General features: G+C 41.0%; 1 protein-coding gene across 4 annotated transcripts in view; it reads right to left on the bottom strand.

Annotated features, from left to right (window-relative positions):
- Positions 1 to 17,387, bottom strand: part of mpp7a (MAGUK p55 scaffold protein 7a) — a 54,578-nt gene that overhangs the window by 23,637 nt on the left and 13,554 nt on the right. For 2 of the 4 annotated variants that reach the window (XM_088322172.1, XM_088322175.1), the window contains exons 2-3: positions 372 to 533; positions 173 to 291 (exon numbers count right to left, since the gene is read on the bottom strand). In XM_088322172.1, the coding sequence (XP_088178298.1) occupies positions 173 to 291; positions 372 to 408 (156 nt within the window). In that variant the 5' untranslated portion in view covers positions 409 to 533. Of the gene's footprint in view, positions 1 to 172; positions 292 to 371; positions 534 to 1,830; positions 1,977 to 14,727; positions 14,809 to 17,387 lie in introns of those variants that run through there. The other 2 variants (XM_088322173.1, XM_088322174.1) reach the window with 2 other exon arrangements.

The raw sequence follows: 17,387 nt of genomic DNA, 5'->3' as shown, positions 1-17,387 counted from the left end.
CTGGTCGTGACATACGATGTACGTTCATTTTTCGTAAATCTGACTGTATCTCACCAAACCTCACCACACGTCACCGATTGTGTTTTTCCCTAAGCGTGAACGAAAGTTCCCAGAACTACAAAATACAGGTCCAAACACGCCAACAAAGACATTATTGAGTTAATTGTCATACCATGAACAATGAATGGAGGCTTTTCTCCCCAAACATGCCCTGAAGGAATTTGCTTTCTTCTGGGTGGCTTGCATGGGGCTTCAGTTTCAAAGGTAAAGCTGCTAGCAACTCGTACAATCCTGTGAAAAAAATAACACATTATTTGTAGACTTCGAGTCAACAAGGTGTCCCAAATTCATATTTCTGTAGTATCTATCACCTGGCTCCTGGCCCATTCCGGTGGTCAGGGCAGGCATGGCTCCTGCCAATTACCTCCCCCAAGGCTATGGAAAATGCCAGTGAGGCAAAAGCAGTGCCGATCCCTCAGCGACTCTCACCGAAGACCAACTGCGTTTGCGGGCAGGTTTTATGCCATGGAAACCTGCGAGAGCAGATTTTAGAGTATAATTACAGGGTGAAAGAGCTGCTCACATGTTTTGAATGTGAATAGTGCTACTGGTGGGCGTCAGTCGAGTCGGTATTCCCCGAGATGTGCATGGTTCTCATTGGTTGAAACCTCCGCTACTAATGTTTTATTTTTATTTACAAAATGATGGCCCGGGCCGATAAAAAATGAGATTCGGCTGCGCTTGTCACGGTTGCCATGGCGCCCAATTGGCCCCGCCTGTGTGGCGCCGGCTGCAGCTTGTTGACAGATTGGCTCCCTGTCAGTATTTAAACTCTGTCATGTCAGTCCCCTTTTGTCCGTCCGTCTGCAAATCTCTGTTTTTACACGGCAAGCCCTTTTTCGCCTGTCCTTTTTTGGTCCTGTTTGTCTCCCGCTACGATCTGTTTTGATCTCGACCACGTCTGCTCTCCTGTCCCGAATAACGTTCCGTTTTTTATCTTGACCACGTCTACTCTCCTCTCCTGGCTTTCGACTTGTTGCCAAATTGGGCACTGCAGCGCTGTCAGGACCAGAACGGAGACAGCACCCAATTGCGTTACGTTTCTCTCTGTTTTATTGGAAGAAAGGAAAGGGTTGCACCCACAATCCTGTGATCGCTGGGCGCGGGAAGCAGGTCGCTCTGAACGCTGAAGTGGGACTTCCGTGGCGAGCGATGGCTGGAGCCGGGAACGGAAAAGCGGGTCAGTAGCCCGGACAGGAGAGCAAAAACGTGGTCGGGTTCGGAAACGAGTCGTAAGCCAGGAGAGGAGAGTAGACGTGGTCAGGTTCAAAAACGGGAGCAAAAAACAGGAGGGAGTCAGGGTAAAATAAAAGGCTCGCCTAGTGTAAACTGAGGTTCACAGATGGACTGACAACAGGTGAGAGAAAGGAATGGGTTTAAATAGGGAAAGGGAGCCAATCCATATAAATTAGAACACTTTTTAAAGTCAAATGGTTGTCATCTTTGCTATTGTAATTTATGTTTTTCTTATTTTACTCTGATTTGAAATTGTTTTCATCGTAAAATAAATAGATATAGTTTTATTCCTAATGATAATATTCTAATTTCAAGATAAAGGAAAAAGAAAAGGCAATAGATCTGTCTTCTACCTTAACCGACATGCTCCTTCTGTAGATACATTAATGCACTCTATTGTTATATAGGGGATTCATTATAACAGTGTTTTTTGTTTTATATTGTGTGGTCTTGTGTTAAATAGCCAGAATAATGCCACTTTTTAACGTGAAACATCACTAACTTAGGGCTAAATATAAAGAGACAGAAACTTACCCAAATATTGAAACCTGAATAAAAAAAATCACCATTGGAACCTCAAAGCAGTGATTCAATTAATTGTTTAAAAAAAAAAAAAATCCTGTCCAAAATGTCCCTTTTAAACGGACCTGCTATACCTCATCCATTACATCTCAAAGGAGAAGTTTAAACTTAGTAATCCATCATCTTAGGGGTCAGCAGATTCTGTCATCTCTGATTGGTTAACTGCACTAATCCTAACTGAGATGATAACTTACATGCAATACAGTTGCTCAATGATAAATATAAAAATACGTTTCTCTGCAAAAACAATAATACATACATGAGTACATGGCTCTCATCTGCTCTATCATTTGTTATTAGGCACACCTAGTTTTTTAATCACAAAGTGAGATTTTTGTAATATTAATAAATTCAGAGTTATGAATTCTGGGAATAATTATGTTATTAAAGAATTCTAGATCAGCGGGTAAATTCTGTGAATAAAACTGAGCTGAGAAGACAAAATTCGCACTTCAAAATGAGAAGTTTAGTACCCACATTCTGAGAATGTCAGGACCAGAACGGAAACAGGACCCACTTGCGTGACGTTTACCACAAGTTTTATTGAAAGAGAGAGGAAGGGTTGTGCCCACGATCCGGTGTTCGCTGGGCGCGGGAAGCAAGTCGCTCTCGTACTCGGATTGTGAACCGAACACGGAAGTGGATCTTCCGTAGCGAGCGATGGCGGTGTCAGGGGCGGAAAACTGGGCGGTAGCCGGGACTGGGAGAGCAAGACATGGTCGGGGTCGGAAACAAGTCGTAAGCCAGAAAGCGAAAGTAGACGTGGTCGGGATCAAAAATGGGTCGTAAATCAGGACGGGAGAGCAGACGTGGTCGGGATCAAAACGAGTCGTAGCCGGAGATAAACGGGAGCAAAAACGGGACAGGATGGAGTCAGGGGTCAAAAAAAGGCTTGCCTTGAAAAACAGAGGTTCGCAGACGGACTCATACCAGGGGATTGACAGGACTGTGTTCAAATAGTGACAGGGAGCCAATCAGAATCTGCGGTGGTTGGCGCCAAATGAGCAGGCACAGGTGATTCACATCGGTAATCATGACAGAGTGTTTTCCATTTAAAATATTTAGTAAATGACTCACCCTGTAGCTAATTGGGGCAGGGTGGCCACTTTGGATCTTTTCAACTGGTGCTGACCAGAGAACTGCTTTAAACAAGAAAATTGCACTCATTGTTTCCATTAAGTCCCAACAAAGTCATCAGTAATCATGACAGAGAAGGAGTAATTCTGACTTTCAAATGAGAATTCTGACTATGAAGATCCTGTCAAGTTCAAATCTTAATAATGCATACATTTTGTATTCCCTGACCACAATTCTCCATTGTATAAGAAAATGTCATAAATATGAATGTTGAAATATTAATATCATTTTACTCGCGATTTTTAATAGCACAACGTTTCCCAAGGCAATGGATGCCCCACATAAGGTGCAGGACTATGATAATAAAGATAACGGCTTACAGAGAAGTAGTACTTAAGAAGTTTTTGTGTCATGATTACTGATGTGACTCTGGCTCATTCGGCGCCAACTGCCGCGGTTTCTGATTGGTTCCCTCTCAGTATTTGAACTCAGTGCAGTCTGTCTCCTTTTGTCAGTCCGTCTGCGAACCTCAGTGAATACTAGGCAAGCCTTTTTCGACCCTGTCTCCCACCTGTCCCGTTTTTCCCCCTGTCTGTTCCCCGGTTTCAAACCGTTTTTGATCCTGACCACGTCTACTCTTCCGTCCTGGCTTACAACCTCTTTTTGTCCCCGACCACGTCTTCTGGCTTATGACTCGCCTCCAACCCTGACCACGTTTTGTCTCTCCTGTCCCGAATACTGACCCGTTTTTCTGTCCCTGACACCGCCATCGCTTGCTACGGAAGATCCACCTCCGCGTTCGGAGCACAATCCGAGTACGAGAGTGACTTGCTCCCCGCGTCCAGCGACCACCAGATCGTGGGCGCAGCCCTTCCTTTTTTCCCTTCGATAAAACTTGTGAGAAACGTAACGCAACTGGGTCCTGTTTCCGTTCTGGTCCTGATATTTTGGGGGTTGTGGAAACACATTTCAAGCATCAAGACTATTATGTCTCCAAAATGTCCTTTGTTTTTGTTATTATCTAACTCATATTTTAATTCAATATTCCATTACTTGTTACTATTTAATCCATCCATCCATCCATTATCTGCACCGCTTATCCTCAGTAGGGTCACGGGGGAGCTGGAGCCCATCCCAGCTATCTTCGGGAAGTGGGCAGGGGACACCCCGAACTGGTTGCCAGCCAGTCGCAGGGCACACAGGGACAGACAATTTGCTCGCTCATTCACACCTAGGGACAATTTGGACCGGCCAATTAACCTGACATGCATGTTTTTGGAATATGTGAGGAAACCGGAGTGCCCGGAGGAAACCCACGCAAGCACGGGGAGAACATGCAAACTCTACAAAGGAAGTTCGATCTCATGACCTCAGAACTGTGCCGCACACGCGCTAACCACTGCCCACTTATTGTTTTACTATTTAATTTAATTAAGATTATTATTTTAAAACACGTGTTTATTTTAATATAAAAACATTTTAAACATGTTTAAAATTTCTATTTGTGACTTTTAAAAAATATATATTTCCACAAACTGTGGCATAACACAGAGAAATGAATAATGCATCAAAGATACTCCGGCGTAACGAGATTCTGTGGCCACAAAAAGAGGCGTGTTAGAACAGTGCAACACAAGATAAAAACAGGTCAGCGACCGACTACTACACACGCATACAGACAATGTCAGATATGAGATTGGAGGTTGCACAAATAAACATGATAGAAATCATGCAAAAACAAATCGGGCAAGAGCAAAAGAACACCTACCCACGTTCTTCCTAAGACCGATATGAAGCCTGACACGCATGAGCAGGGCACACCCAAACAACCTGCAGTGTATAAAAACCAAACCCTCCCATACAGGAAGCGGCCTGCCCACCAGGTAGGTTGGCTCACCTGATCGGACCTGAAAGGCGAGTTCCTCTCACAGAAAAACCACAGAGCTCAGCTTTCTGTTTACTCTCATTGAAATCATTTTAGGATGTTCACGGAGCTAACTCATTAGTTTCTGCAGATTTTGTTTTAGAAAAAAAAAACATTGATGGGGGAAGGGCTTTATAACATGTATTCCTGAAAGAAAAGGAGGAAAAGATGAAGAAAATGAAAAAAAACCCTTCCCAACACGACGAATACACACTATCCATACTACAGGCGTCAAACAGGCGGCCCGCCAAGGTATTGAATCCGGCCCGCGAGACAACACTCAGAGAAGCGCAAGAGAAAAACGAGCTGCAGGTTCAAATATGTCAAATATGTTGCAAAAGCCAGGTGCCTCTCATAAAGACACTGTACTTGTATTTCTTTCTCTCTCTCTCCCTCTCTTTTCCACCCCTTTTCTCACACTCTCTGTCTCTCTCTCTTTCACTCTCTGTGTCTCTCTTTTTCTCTTCCTTTGTTGCTCTAGGTCTCTTTCTCACTCTGTGTCTTTTCAACTTATTTTGCTCTAACTTCCTTTTTTCCTTTTCTCTCTTTCTCTTTCTCTCTTCCTACCCTTTGTGCTTACTTTTCTTTCCTTATGTCTTTCTATTTCTCTTTGGATTTCTTTCTTCCTCTCCCTTTCTTTTCCCCCTCTCTCACGACTTTTTTCTTTCTTTGTCCCACCCTCTCTCCTTTTCCCTCCCTCTTTCTCTTATTTCTTTATCCCTCTTTTTCTTTCTCTTTAATCTACTAGCCCGGCCCCTGACAGAATGTTTGTTCTATCGTGTGGCCCCTGAGTTAATAGGAGTTTGACACCCCTGATCTATACAGTACACTAGTTCAGTATGCGGGAAATTTGGAATTTTAATCTGCAGAATCAAAAATAACCACTAGATGGTGCTGACATAAGGCGACGGCTGCCTTGAAGCACTTTCTCAAATATCAACTATTTTACTACACTACTACAAACACTTGTGATAACTATTAGTATTTATTTCTATAAGAAATAAATGAGAAATATGAGCTAAATTCCCAGGAAAATATACGAAATACATTATAGTCTTCATGTATAGTAGTAGGAAAAAACAATCTTCTTGGCGGGTCATTTTTGATATCAGCTCAACCTACATTCACCCACCAATTTATGCGCGCTCGTTTCTTGAGGGAAAAAAGATCAGGAAGCCGACATTTCCACACGGGGGCAGATTTATTTTCCCTAACAGAAAATAAGTTTATTTCATCGGAGACGGCTGAAGAAGTGACGTTGGAGTCTGTCGGAAGCCTTCTTCTGAAGTCCTTTAGCTTTCTCCTCTTGGCCCACGTCTCCCCGCAAGATGGTGTTCCGCCTCCTCCCATTGGCGTGCCAAGGAAGCCCCCTGGGCTTCACCATTTCATAGACGAGCGTCCAGATGTCTGGGGTCCTCAAAACAACACCGAGCTTTCTGGATCATCAGCGTCTGGGTGTGCTGATTATCTTATCATCAGTACGTCCCGTTCCTGCCGTTACTGTAAACAACATCTTCCACCAGCCGGCCCTGACCTTGTACTACAGCCCAGTCAGTGAATATCTTTTGAATTAAATGTAATTTGTATTCAATCGTATAAAATCCTTCATAGTCAAATGTATAAAATCCTTCAGAAGGGACTGCGCATAATGTCAGTATTGTTTCTAGCACTTGGGATTGGGCGAACTTGCTACGGCTATCCGGGTTCAATCCCAGATCGATCATTGCACAAATAAGGTGAAATAAAACCTTCTGTATAATGCCCACCCAAACTTTAAGTTCTTTTTTAGGTACACAAATAAATACCGTCGTTATTATTCACACCATCCTTGTCTTACACCTACTCTCCATTCTGTTTTTTAATACAATACAACAGCTCTTTGTCTGTCACTGACCCGCCAACAAGGAGAGAAGGCCACAGTCAGTGTCAGTCACCACTCACGCATTCCTCTCTCACACAGACTCTTGTCAAGAAGATTAATGGCCTATTTCCTTCAGCCGGACATTAAATCTAAGGGCGAGTTCTCATATCAAAATGCACAACGTCTGTTCGACATAACTGTACGCATCCCGACATTAATCAAGGGATTAGTACGACAATGCAGGCCAGGGAGAGAACAGCAGGTAACCATAAGCCTCACTAATCTGCAGGTCAATAAAATGGCAGCGTTGCTTGGTTACCACAGCCCTGTGTCAATCCATAAATAGAGTGTGTTATACTACTACCTGTGGTTTACAGTAATTCCTCGCTGTATCGCGGATTCATTTTCACGATTTAGCTACTTCGCGGATTTGTCGTGATTGCCAAAGTGAAGACACCTGTGGCAATCGTTTGGCGCGCTCTCTGATTGGCTGACGTTCTCTTCTTAAGCGGTCAGGGTCCAGAGAAGGACGTCAGGCCGTACTTCTGTCTTCCTGTGTGTTTCGCCAGATTACCAAGTACCAAAGACTACTCTCCTGTTTTGATTCTTGCCTTCGGTTCCGACCTGTTTCTGCCCCGCGTTTACGATCTACTCTCCTGCCCTGGCCATCGACCTGCCCGCTAAGACGTATTGATTCTGCCTACCTGTCACAGAACTGCCGTTCCGTTCAACGCTGCTAGCGACCGACAACCATCGGCTTCCAAAGCCAGCTCTGTCAGCTCGATCCAATAAAGATTCCTTTAAAACGAACGCAATTGAGTCCATGATTTCATTTTGGGTCGTGATAGGATTTTCATCGGGCGTTATGTTCTGCGTTCTGATTGGCTGAACAGCTAACCCGCCCCCTTTCTGCCAGTGTCTGCTCGTGTGTCGATTATGTTGCGGTCTGAGCTGTACACATACAGTGGTATCACTACTTAAAAATGTTTCTACATACAAAGGTTCCAGGTTACAAAGTTCCCTGAATGGGAAAATATTGCCTTTAGTTGCAAAGGTGTTTCAGGATACAAAGTAAAAAAAACAGTTCAGTACGCGCTGCTATTAGAGTTTCCCGAATGTAAACAAACGAGCTATTGCCTGAATTTTGCCTGGTAACCCAATGCGCATGCGTGCTCTTAGCATTCTCTTCGTGTCACCGTCACAGTTTAGAGTTCTGAGACGAGGAGGAGGAGGGGTTCAGGCAATATAGTGGGAAGGAAGACGCAGCCATCATTCAATCAGCGATAAATACAAACATTTTTTTCGGGATGACGAAAAATATCCAGACATTGCTGTAAATTAGATTAGATTAGAGTGCATCTTTTTCCGAGTACAGGACAGTACTGTAATTCTTCTCTCCGCCACTACTGGCGTGTAGTGATGTGAGCACTTACCCAGCATCCACCCTGAAGAAGAAATCAGCTTCATATTCCTAGTTGGTGTGTAAACATACTATACTGTATCTCCAGCGCTCTGAGAAATTTGACATTTTTATTGTTTAATATCTCGTGCATCCATTCAATATGGTTGGTGTAAAATGTAAAGAAAAAGCGAGCCATTTCTTTAGAAATGAAAGTGGAATAAGAAAGCCCGATGCGGTTGAGAAAATGGTTGGATCGCTTTTTTTCCCTGCCACTTTTTACCACGGAGGAGGAAGTCGCCGAACTCTTGAAGCTCATCTTCTAAGACACAGGTGTCAAAGAGGCGGCCCGCGGGCCATATCAGGCGCTAAGGGATTGAATCCAGCCCGTGAGACAACACTCAAAGAAGCACAAGAGAAAAACAAGCTGCAGGTTGAAATATGTCAACTTGATGTTGCCAAAGCCAGGTGCCTCTCACAAAGACACTGTACTTGTATTTCTTTCGGTCTCTTTCTTTCTTTTCCACTCCTTTTCTCCCACTCTCTGTCTCTTTCACTCCCTGTGTCTCTCTTTTTCTCTTCCTTTGTTGCTCTTTGTCTCTTTGTCTGTGTCATTTTTAACTTCTTTTGCTCTAGCTTCCTTTTTTCCTTTTCTTTTTCTCTTTCTTTCTTCCTACCCTTCGCGCTTTCTTTTCTCTTTTCTCTCCTTCTGTCTTTCTATTTCTCTTTGGATTTCTTTCTTCCTCTCCCTTTCTTTTCACCCTCTCTCATGACTTTTTATCTCTTTTGTTTCTCACGCTCTGTCCATCTCTCTCTTTTTCTTTTTTTGTCCCCTCCTCTCTCCTTTTCCCTCCCTCTTTCTCTTATTTCTTTATCTCTTTTTTTCTTTCTCTTTAATCTACTAGTCCGGCCCCCGACAGAATGTTTGTTGTATCGTGTGGCCCCCGAGGTAAAATGAGTTTGACACCCCTGTTCTAAGAGTAGGTTAAAACTTAACTTTATTTATCTTTATAGAGCATATTATTTTATGAAATAAAACTAAAAACTACATATGAATAAAATGATGACTCACAACACGTGGTAAGCTTTCTCTCCCGGCTTTGATCTCTTTGATCTCCGGCAAAACTAACATAAAATGCGACAGAAACAAAATGAAAATAAATCCAAACAGCTTGCCAACATCATTTTTGCCGTTCCATGTGTTCCGTTACTCCCCAAGCCTGCACAAAATTTAGTCATTTTATTCAGAGTTTCTTTTGTCTTTTATGAGCATATTTGGTATTGGAGTAATCCAAAAGTAATTGAAAGTAATCCAGTTAAAGTAACCCTACCCAACCCTGAAAATGAACAGTGTGCTTTGTGTGTAAGACGACTCATTAACTGATGCATAATTAATGGAGTCGAAGAGACGAATGTCAGGGGAAAACATGTTCAAAGAAAGGAGAACAGAATGTTTGATAACTAAAACATTCCGCTGGGAAATGGTGCAAGGTTTCTATTGAAGTGGGGTGGAGCATTTATTTATACTGTATATAGATTTCATATTATCATCAAAATAAGTCATTACATAGGGTTTTACTTTAATGAGTGAAGGGAGTTTGCAGGGTGGTCTGGAATTACTATTCATTAATGGACTGGTAGGTAATAATAGAACAAAAGCCGGATGCTCCGCCAGGCTTATAAAGCACTGTAGGAAACTCTTAATTGAAAGAGGACAGGTAGAGAATTGAGGGGAAATGTAGTAAATGCGTTTTTTAAACAATGCATCAATTAAAATGATGGTTTTTCACTTGTTGGATTATTTTTTTCCCTTTCTTAATATACGTTTCAACTAATTTCAAGAGACCCTAGCTTTGAAAATGCTTGTTTACTAGTGATCCCAAGAGCCAAGAAGAAATACGCAGGTACGAGAACAATCTCCATTCAGGCCCCGGTACTGTGGAATGCTCTTCCCCCTGAGATTCGATCTGCAACCTCAGTGGGAATGTTTAAATCTAAGCTTAAAACACACTTCTATTCCATAGATTATGAATGATCTATATTTCCTGCTGACGCTAGCTGTGTATTAATTGTTATTGCAACATCCATTGCAGGCTGGTCATCCTGGAAGGGGGATGACCTCATGTGCGGTCCCTTCTCAAGGTTTCTTTATTTTCTTCATGTTGAGGTTTTTGAGTTTTCCCTTGCCCTCATGTAGGTTTTAGATCAGGGGATGGTGTAATGATAGTCTGTGGTTTGCAATAATCTGTGGTCTGTGCAGCCCTTTGAAGCTATGTGAAGCTAGAGTACTAAAGGATTTTATACATTTGACTATAAAGGATTTTATACAATTGACTACATGTTACATGTAGGTTGTATTCAGTTTAATGAGGTTTTAAGTTTTTCCTTGTCCGCATGTTGGTTTAAGATGAGGTAATGGTGTAATTGTAATCCTGTGCAGTCCTTTGAGACATTTTTGGCGATTAAGGGCTATACAAATAAACATGACTTGACTTAATATTTCACCACCTGATGTCACATTTATGCCAATGCAACCAAAAGTGAGTGCTACAAGCACAAGGAATAATATAAACTACGGTGACTCAAAGTGACCAAACTATACCATTTTACTTTTCACTTTCATGCCCAGGCTTTTCCGACTTCTCCAGCATGCAAGCATAACAGTTTCTGGGTCTTTTGGTACCCGTAGCAGCAAGATCGTGTAAAAAAATGTCAGCTCCCTCTAGGTGAAGGTAATTTTATGTAAAATGAAAATAATTGAAATTACTTCATAATATGCACATTTATGTAATAGTTCATATATGTTTGCTCATTATTCAAGTCAACATTTCATTTTTAATTAAGGAAGCATTATTACTACTCAGATGTGCTAAATAAGACACAATGTCCCTTTAAGATTTTCTAAATATTTTAATAAATTAAGAATTTCCCTTAAGATGAGCTAAATTATTCACAATTTCTTTACCACATAACTTTGTTTTTTAAGTATTTTGCCCCCCAAAAAGCTGAAATACATTTATCCAAATTATTTTTGCAAGAAGGTTAAAAAATATTTAAAACATAAGAAAAATAATGGTTAACATTTATCCGCACATGAAGATCACAAATATGTGTGCTCGTTAAGACATTTTTCCTATTTTACGAAAAACATATCTGAAACAAATCCTGAAATAATACAATTAAATAAAATTAGGAAAAGTATCTACCTGTGGAGGAAAATCCCTTTACTTGAAAAAAAAAACTTATTTTTCCTTTGATTGTCTAACTTTGCTCTTTCAACAGTGCAGGGTTTCCTCAAGTCAAGTCAAGTCATGTTTATTTATTTGGCCCTTAATCACAAAGAGTCTCAAAGGGCTACACAGACCACAGATTATTGCAAACTACAGACTATTATTACACCATAACCTGATCTAAAGCCTACGTGAGGGCAAGGAAAAACCCAGACCTCAGCATGATGACTATGAACCTTGAGAGGTCTTCCAGGATAAGCAGGCTGTAATGGATGTTGCATGAACAAACAATAAAAATAGAATAATTAGATCTAAAATTAAATATATGTGTCATTAATTAATTACATTGCATATGAAGATTTTCAAAAAACACATTCATTTCTATATTTTCCTCTCTATTCTTAAACACACAAGGTTACAATAATTTGAAAAATCAACAATTTTACAATATAACTGAAAAAGAACAAAGAAAAGGGGCTTATGGGAAAGAAATGGGATTATCTTGCTTCCTTCCCCTTGACTGCCTGAACCGGGGGTCTCAAATTCAACGTGAGCTCCCTCTTTGTAAGCCACGTGTTATCTAAAATAATCAGAAATATCTCGACCTATAAGTACTTTAAAAAATACAAAAAAGTTCCTTTATTTTTGCTAATCATTCAAATCATTATGAATTAATTTTTTTTACAACAAGTGGGCACTGAATAATACACACTGTCCCTTTGAGTGTAATTCCAACCCACAATAACTTATTTCTGATTGATTTTCACATTATTTTTTTAAGTTTTTTTCTATTCTTAGATGTTGCTTTGGCTTAGTTGCAGGCTATTTTTTTGTCCTCCCCCACCAACATCAATTAATAGTAATGGCAGACCACCCTGAGAACATCCAACAACCCTCCAACCATGAAAAGTCATTTAATGGAAGCATAAAAAGGAATGATGCAAAAAGAAAAAATATATAAAATGTGGTAAGGTTAGAAAAAAATAATTCTTTAGATGCTTAAAAACACAAAAATATTGATAGAAAGAAAAACAAATACTGAAATCGGAAAAACAGTTTTTTTGTGGTACAATATCTATGAGACTCTCTCAGTGTTCTCGTTTGCCCGCGTCCCTGCGTCCTAGACGCATCATTTTTGCTGGGGACGCAACTTTTTGACACAAAATTGTCATTATTACCCGATTACATTTTTTTTTTTACACAAAGATTTACCGCACTCCAAACTTTTCGTCAGGCAGATCCGCCATTGTTGTTTTGGTCTCGCGGTTCGAGTTTTCGTCTGCACGCCGAACTCGAGTTGTGTGGTGAAAAGTCCGTCTCTTTTTAGAGAACCGGCTTTTTCGACTCAACTCATTCAAGAGAGCCGGCTCTCAAACGGCTCACTTGCTTTGATGCATTATCTCATCTCATCTCATTAGCTGCACCGCTTATCCTCAGTAGGGTCGCGGGGGTGCTGGATTACGAATGATTATGTTGTATAAAGAAGTTAAGAAAAAAAAGGAAATATAAAAGGAGAAAATGAAAAAAAGACAGGTTTGTGGTTATCCCTTTAATCGGTATATTACCAACAATAATTTGATGCAGAAAATGAATTAAAAATTTGATGATTAAAACTGAATGAATATACAGATTTTTATTATATATTTGTCACCGATTTACAAATTCAACCTCGATAACACTAAATTTTGGGGACCCATAGATCTCTGTTGGGACCCATAGATTTTTGAGCACTTTTCAGAGGTAAAATGAACACTGGACTCTAGTGTAAACATACCGTGTGAGTCATTTTCCACACATATTCAATCTTTGTCCCTGGAAAAGGGGCATTCCAACATGGATCTAAAATTGCTGTGTACAAAAAAGAATGTTGCAAGGGCTAACTAACACGTTCCATTGCATAACCCTGGCCCCTTGACCCATTGCAAGTGCCAAAAGTGCCCCCTTTCTTCCCCTATGCTGTCTGCATTCTCAAACCAGCACGACTTTGCTCCGCCAGACATTTGATCCTCGAGGAAGTTATGACCAAAGCGAGTCATAAAGACCCAGACTTGACCCTTTCAAGACACCCTGACACAGATGGGCTGCAACTGGGAGCTCTAACCCCCGTGCATAAATATCAAAAACCTTAATAGTCAAAATGAATACCCTGACTCTGTTCGGACAAGCACCCATACTCTAATATGTTTGCTGAATATGAATACAAACAGGGTTTGGGCTTGATATTGATTTTAAAATCTTTCTAAGGTGTCCTGTTAGGGTTTCAAATTAGAGTTAGAGCCTGTGTCATGATTACTGATGTGACTCATCTGTGCCCGCTCTTTTGGCGCGGGTTCTGATTGGCTCCCAATCAGTATTTGAACCCAGTCCTGTCAGTCCCCTGTTGTCAGTCCGTCTGCGAACCTCAGTGAACACTAGGCTAGCCTTTTTTCAACCCTGACTCCCACCTGTCCCGTTTTTTGCTCCCGTCTGTCCCTGGCTTCGACCTGTTTTTGATCCTGACCACATCTACTCTCCCGTCCCGGCTTTCGACCTCTTTTTGTCCCCAACTACGTCTTCTCTCCTATTCTGGCTTACGACTTGCTTCCGACCCCGACCAAGTTTTTGCTCTCCTGTCCCGGCTGCCGACCCGCTTTTTCTGTCCCTGACAATCGCTCGCCACGGAAGATCCACTTCCGTGTTCGGAGCACAACCCGACTACCAGATCGTGGGCGCAACCCTTTCTCGTTCTCCCAATAAAACGTGTGAAAAACGCAACGCAAGTGGGTCCTGTCTCTGTTCTGGTCTTGACAGCCTGATATTACTATTTTGAATATTTTTAGGGGGTTTCAGGTGGGGTTTTAGACTTGGGCTTGATATTAGGGTGTGTGGCATTTCTAGAATTTGGAGCTAGGGTTTCAAACTAGGGTTTGAACTTGAGTTTCGGGGTAGGGTTTCAATATAGTTTGGGTTTAATAAAAAAGTTTTGTGGCCTTTCTAGAGTTTCCAGCTTTTGTTTCAACTTAGGGTTTGACCTTCATTTTATGGTTTTAAAGTACTTTTAGGGTTTCTAAGCCGGATACTATAGAAGGCACACTGGGGCTGATCGACGTAAAAAACGGGAGGCTGGCTGACCAAAAACATGCAGTAAGCAGCCAGGATAACTGGGAGCCAACTACGAAAAATGATTACGGCAACAAAAACGAACCCAGCCAAGTAATAAACAATCAGCACAGCAGGCTAGCCAGCTAGCCGACTGCTAGTGCGGCTAACCTGGAAGCCTTTGGGAGCCCGCACGCAAACAGGGGAACAATCAGGACAATATTATATTAAATGCAAGACACGCAGTATAAAACACTAAAGAAAGGTCACAATCACATACCTAAAAGAAAGCGAAGACGAAGGGCATCGAACCTGCAACCTCTTGATCCCAAGATGAGCACTCTACCTCCTGAGCAAAGCCCTAAGAACGTTGACATTTTTATTGTTCGATATCTCGTGCATCCATTCCATATGGTTGGTGTAAAGTGTAAAGAAAAGGCAAGACGTTTCTTTTGAAACAAAAGTGGAAAAAGAAAGCTTGATGCGGTTGAGAAAATGGTCGGAACGCTTTTTTACTGCCACTTTATACCACGAAGGAGGAAGTCGCCTATATTAAAGCGCATCTCCCAAAAGTAAGTTAAACTCAACTTTATTTTATCTTTAGAAAGCATAGTATTTTATGAAATGTTTATTTTTTAATACAAAATAATAGAGGTTATTTATACAAGCCTTAAACATACTTATATTATGTATGTTTAAGGTTTATATAACACTGAAGCAACTTACAAACAATTTCAACTTACGAACGATTGTCCGGATCTTGTTCGTAAGTAGGGCAGCGTCTGTATTCTTTTACAGTTTAACGGGGACTCAAAAAAGTAAAAGTTCTTCCTCAATGTTTATTTTTCTTTACTCAGTCGAGGTAATGTTAACCCAACATCTCTTTTATAGTTGCTGAATTATCCCGATGTGGACCTTCAACCTGTTGAGAACTGAACCTACAGTATGAGGAGTTAAAATAAGTCAGTATTAGCAAAAAGACCTGGACATACTAAAACTTACAGGGAAATGGGCGACAAAAAAAATGACAAAACAGGATGGACCAATGACATCAAAGCGGGAAAGAAAAACATTTATCTTGTCTGCAACAGACGGCCTCTGTCTTTTAACACACCAATTACCACATTCCAGCACTTTAGCATGAAATGGACATGATAAAGGTTGAATGAGTGTGAGTGTGCGTAACCCCATTTCCTGGTACCCTCCATCGTTTGCATGGGCTTTACATGGGTTGCCAGGAACTGGAAATTGGCATGAAGAAAGGGGGAGTGAGGGGGTAAACAAAGTGGCAATTGTGCATCCCGGAATTACGCCCCAAAATCGAAATGAGTAACATTTCTTAAATTCCGTAGGTATTTGGGTGACAAACATCTAACAATCAGAAACAGTTTAAATGTGACATTGAGTCACTTAATTCATCCAACGCTGGTGGAAGTTCATTTGTCTCTATTGTATCCATCGTATACGAGTCAGCAGCCATATCAAAGCCAGGGGGCGCTAAAACAGGCAATAGGGGATCACCACAAATTTGCATTTGTTAAGACAGCCTTTGAAATTTAAGGGCTAAAAAATGGCTAATTAATAAAAAAGGAAGGGAATAATTCCCAAATAGTTTTAATAGGACAATTATTTTTTTATCAATGTAAAATAAGAAAAACAAAAACCATACAAATAACAATACTGTTATACTTCGTGTGTGGTTTTATTAATGTAATGCATAACATTTCAATGATTTTTCTAATGTAGTTTTCTCATTTTAGGATATTGCAAATAATTGCTTTAAAACATATTTTAAGTGATATGTATATTCATTTACTACCTGTGTATTTGTTTTTCTTGTCAATTGAAAATGGTCAAAACCGTCCCATATCCCATGCTAAATAATTGTAATAATTCGAATTTTTTTAGTAACAAATAATTCTTAAAATGAGGGGCGGGGAAAAACGCCGCCAACTGACGAATCAAATCCCTTTGCTTATTTCAGTTTGGGTTTTTTCCCTTTTACTGTCACGTCCAGAACAAAGGGTAGACCCAATCGTGTAACGTTTCTCACAGGTTTATTAAGATAGAGAGAGGAAGGGCGTCGCCCGAGACCCGGAGCTCGCAGGAAGCAAGTCGCTCTCGCAATCTGATTGTGATCCGAACACGGAAGTGGATCTTCCGTAGAAAGCGATGGCGGTGTCAGGGACGGAAAAACTGGTCGGTAGCCGGGACTGGGAGAGCAAGGCGTGGTCGGGGTTGGAAACGAGTCGTAAGCCGGAACGGGGGAGTTGAAGTAGTTGGGGACAAAAAGAGGTCGGAAGCGGGGACGGGAGATCAGACGTGGTCAGGATCAAAACAGGTCGTGGACCCAATACATGTCATGAAATTTGTTTTGAAACAATGAGAATTGAAGCAAGATCAATATGTCAGGCGGCACAGCGACAGGGTGGTTAGCACGCAGCCCCCTGGTTTAGAGGTTTAGGGTTCAAGTCCAGCTACTGCAGCCTCCCGCGAGTTTGCATGTTCTCCCCGTATCTAAATATGAACAAATGTATTGAAAACTCATAAAATAAAAAAGACAAGGAAGTGGGTTTTTGTTCAATATTTGATTTTTTTTATGAATAAAATGTACATAAATAAATACATTTTAAAAATACAGAAAAAAATATCCATGGTATTTACATTAATTCAATATTGGATAATAATACAGATTAGATGCTTTATAAAGAATATATTTTATGCAGTGGTTAACAAGTGAACTCCAGGGACAAGAGTGACACCAAGGTCATAAAATAAGTGACACAGTGACTTCTTTGATCAACAAAAAAGAACAAGTAATATATCTCAACTCATCTCATTTGCCGTACCGCTTATCCTCATTAGGGTCGCGGGGGGGCCGGAGCCCATCCCAGCCATCTCCAGGCAGTGGGCAGGGGACACCCTGAACTGGTTGCCAGC

This window comes from Urocampus carinirostris, chromosome 18, assembly GCF_059441175.1.
Source record: "Urocampus carinirostris isolate Australia breed hairy pipefish chromosome 18, RoL_Ucar_1.0, whole genome shotgun sequence".
In the NCBI taxonomy this organism is placed as follows: Eukaryota; Metazoa; Chordata; class Actinopteri; order Syngnathiformes; family Syngnathidae; genus Urocampus; species Urocampus carinirostris.
This window is presented reverse-complemented; position numbering and strand designations above follow the sequence as displayed.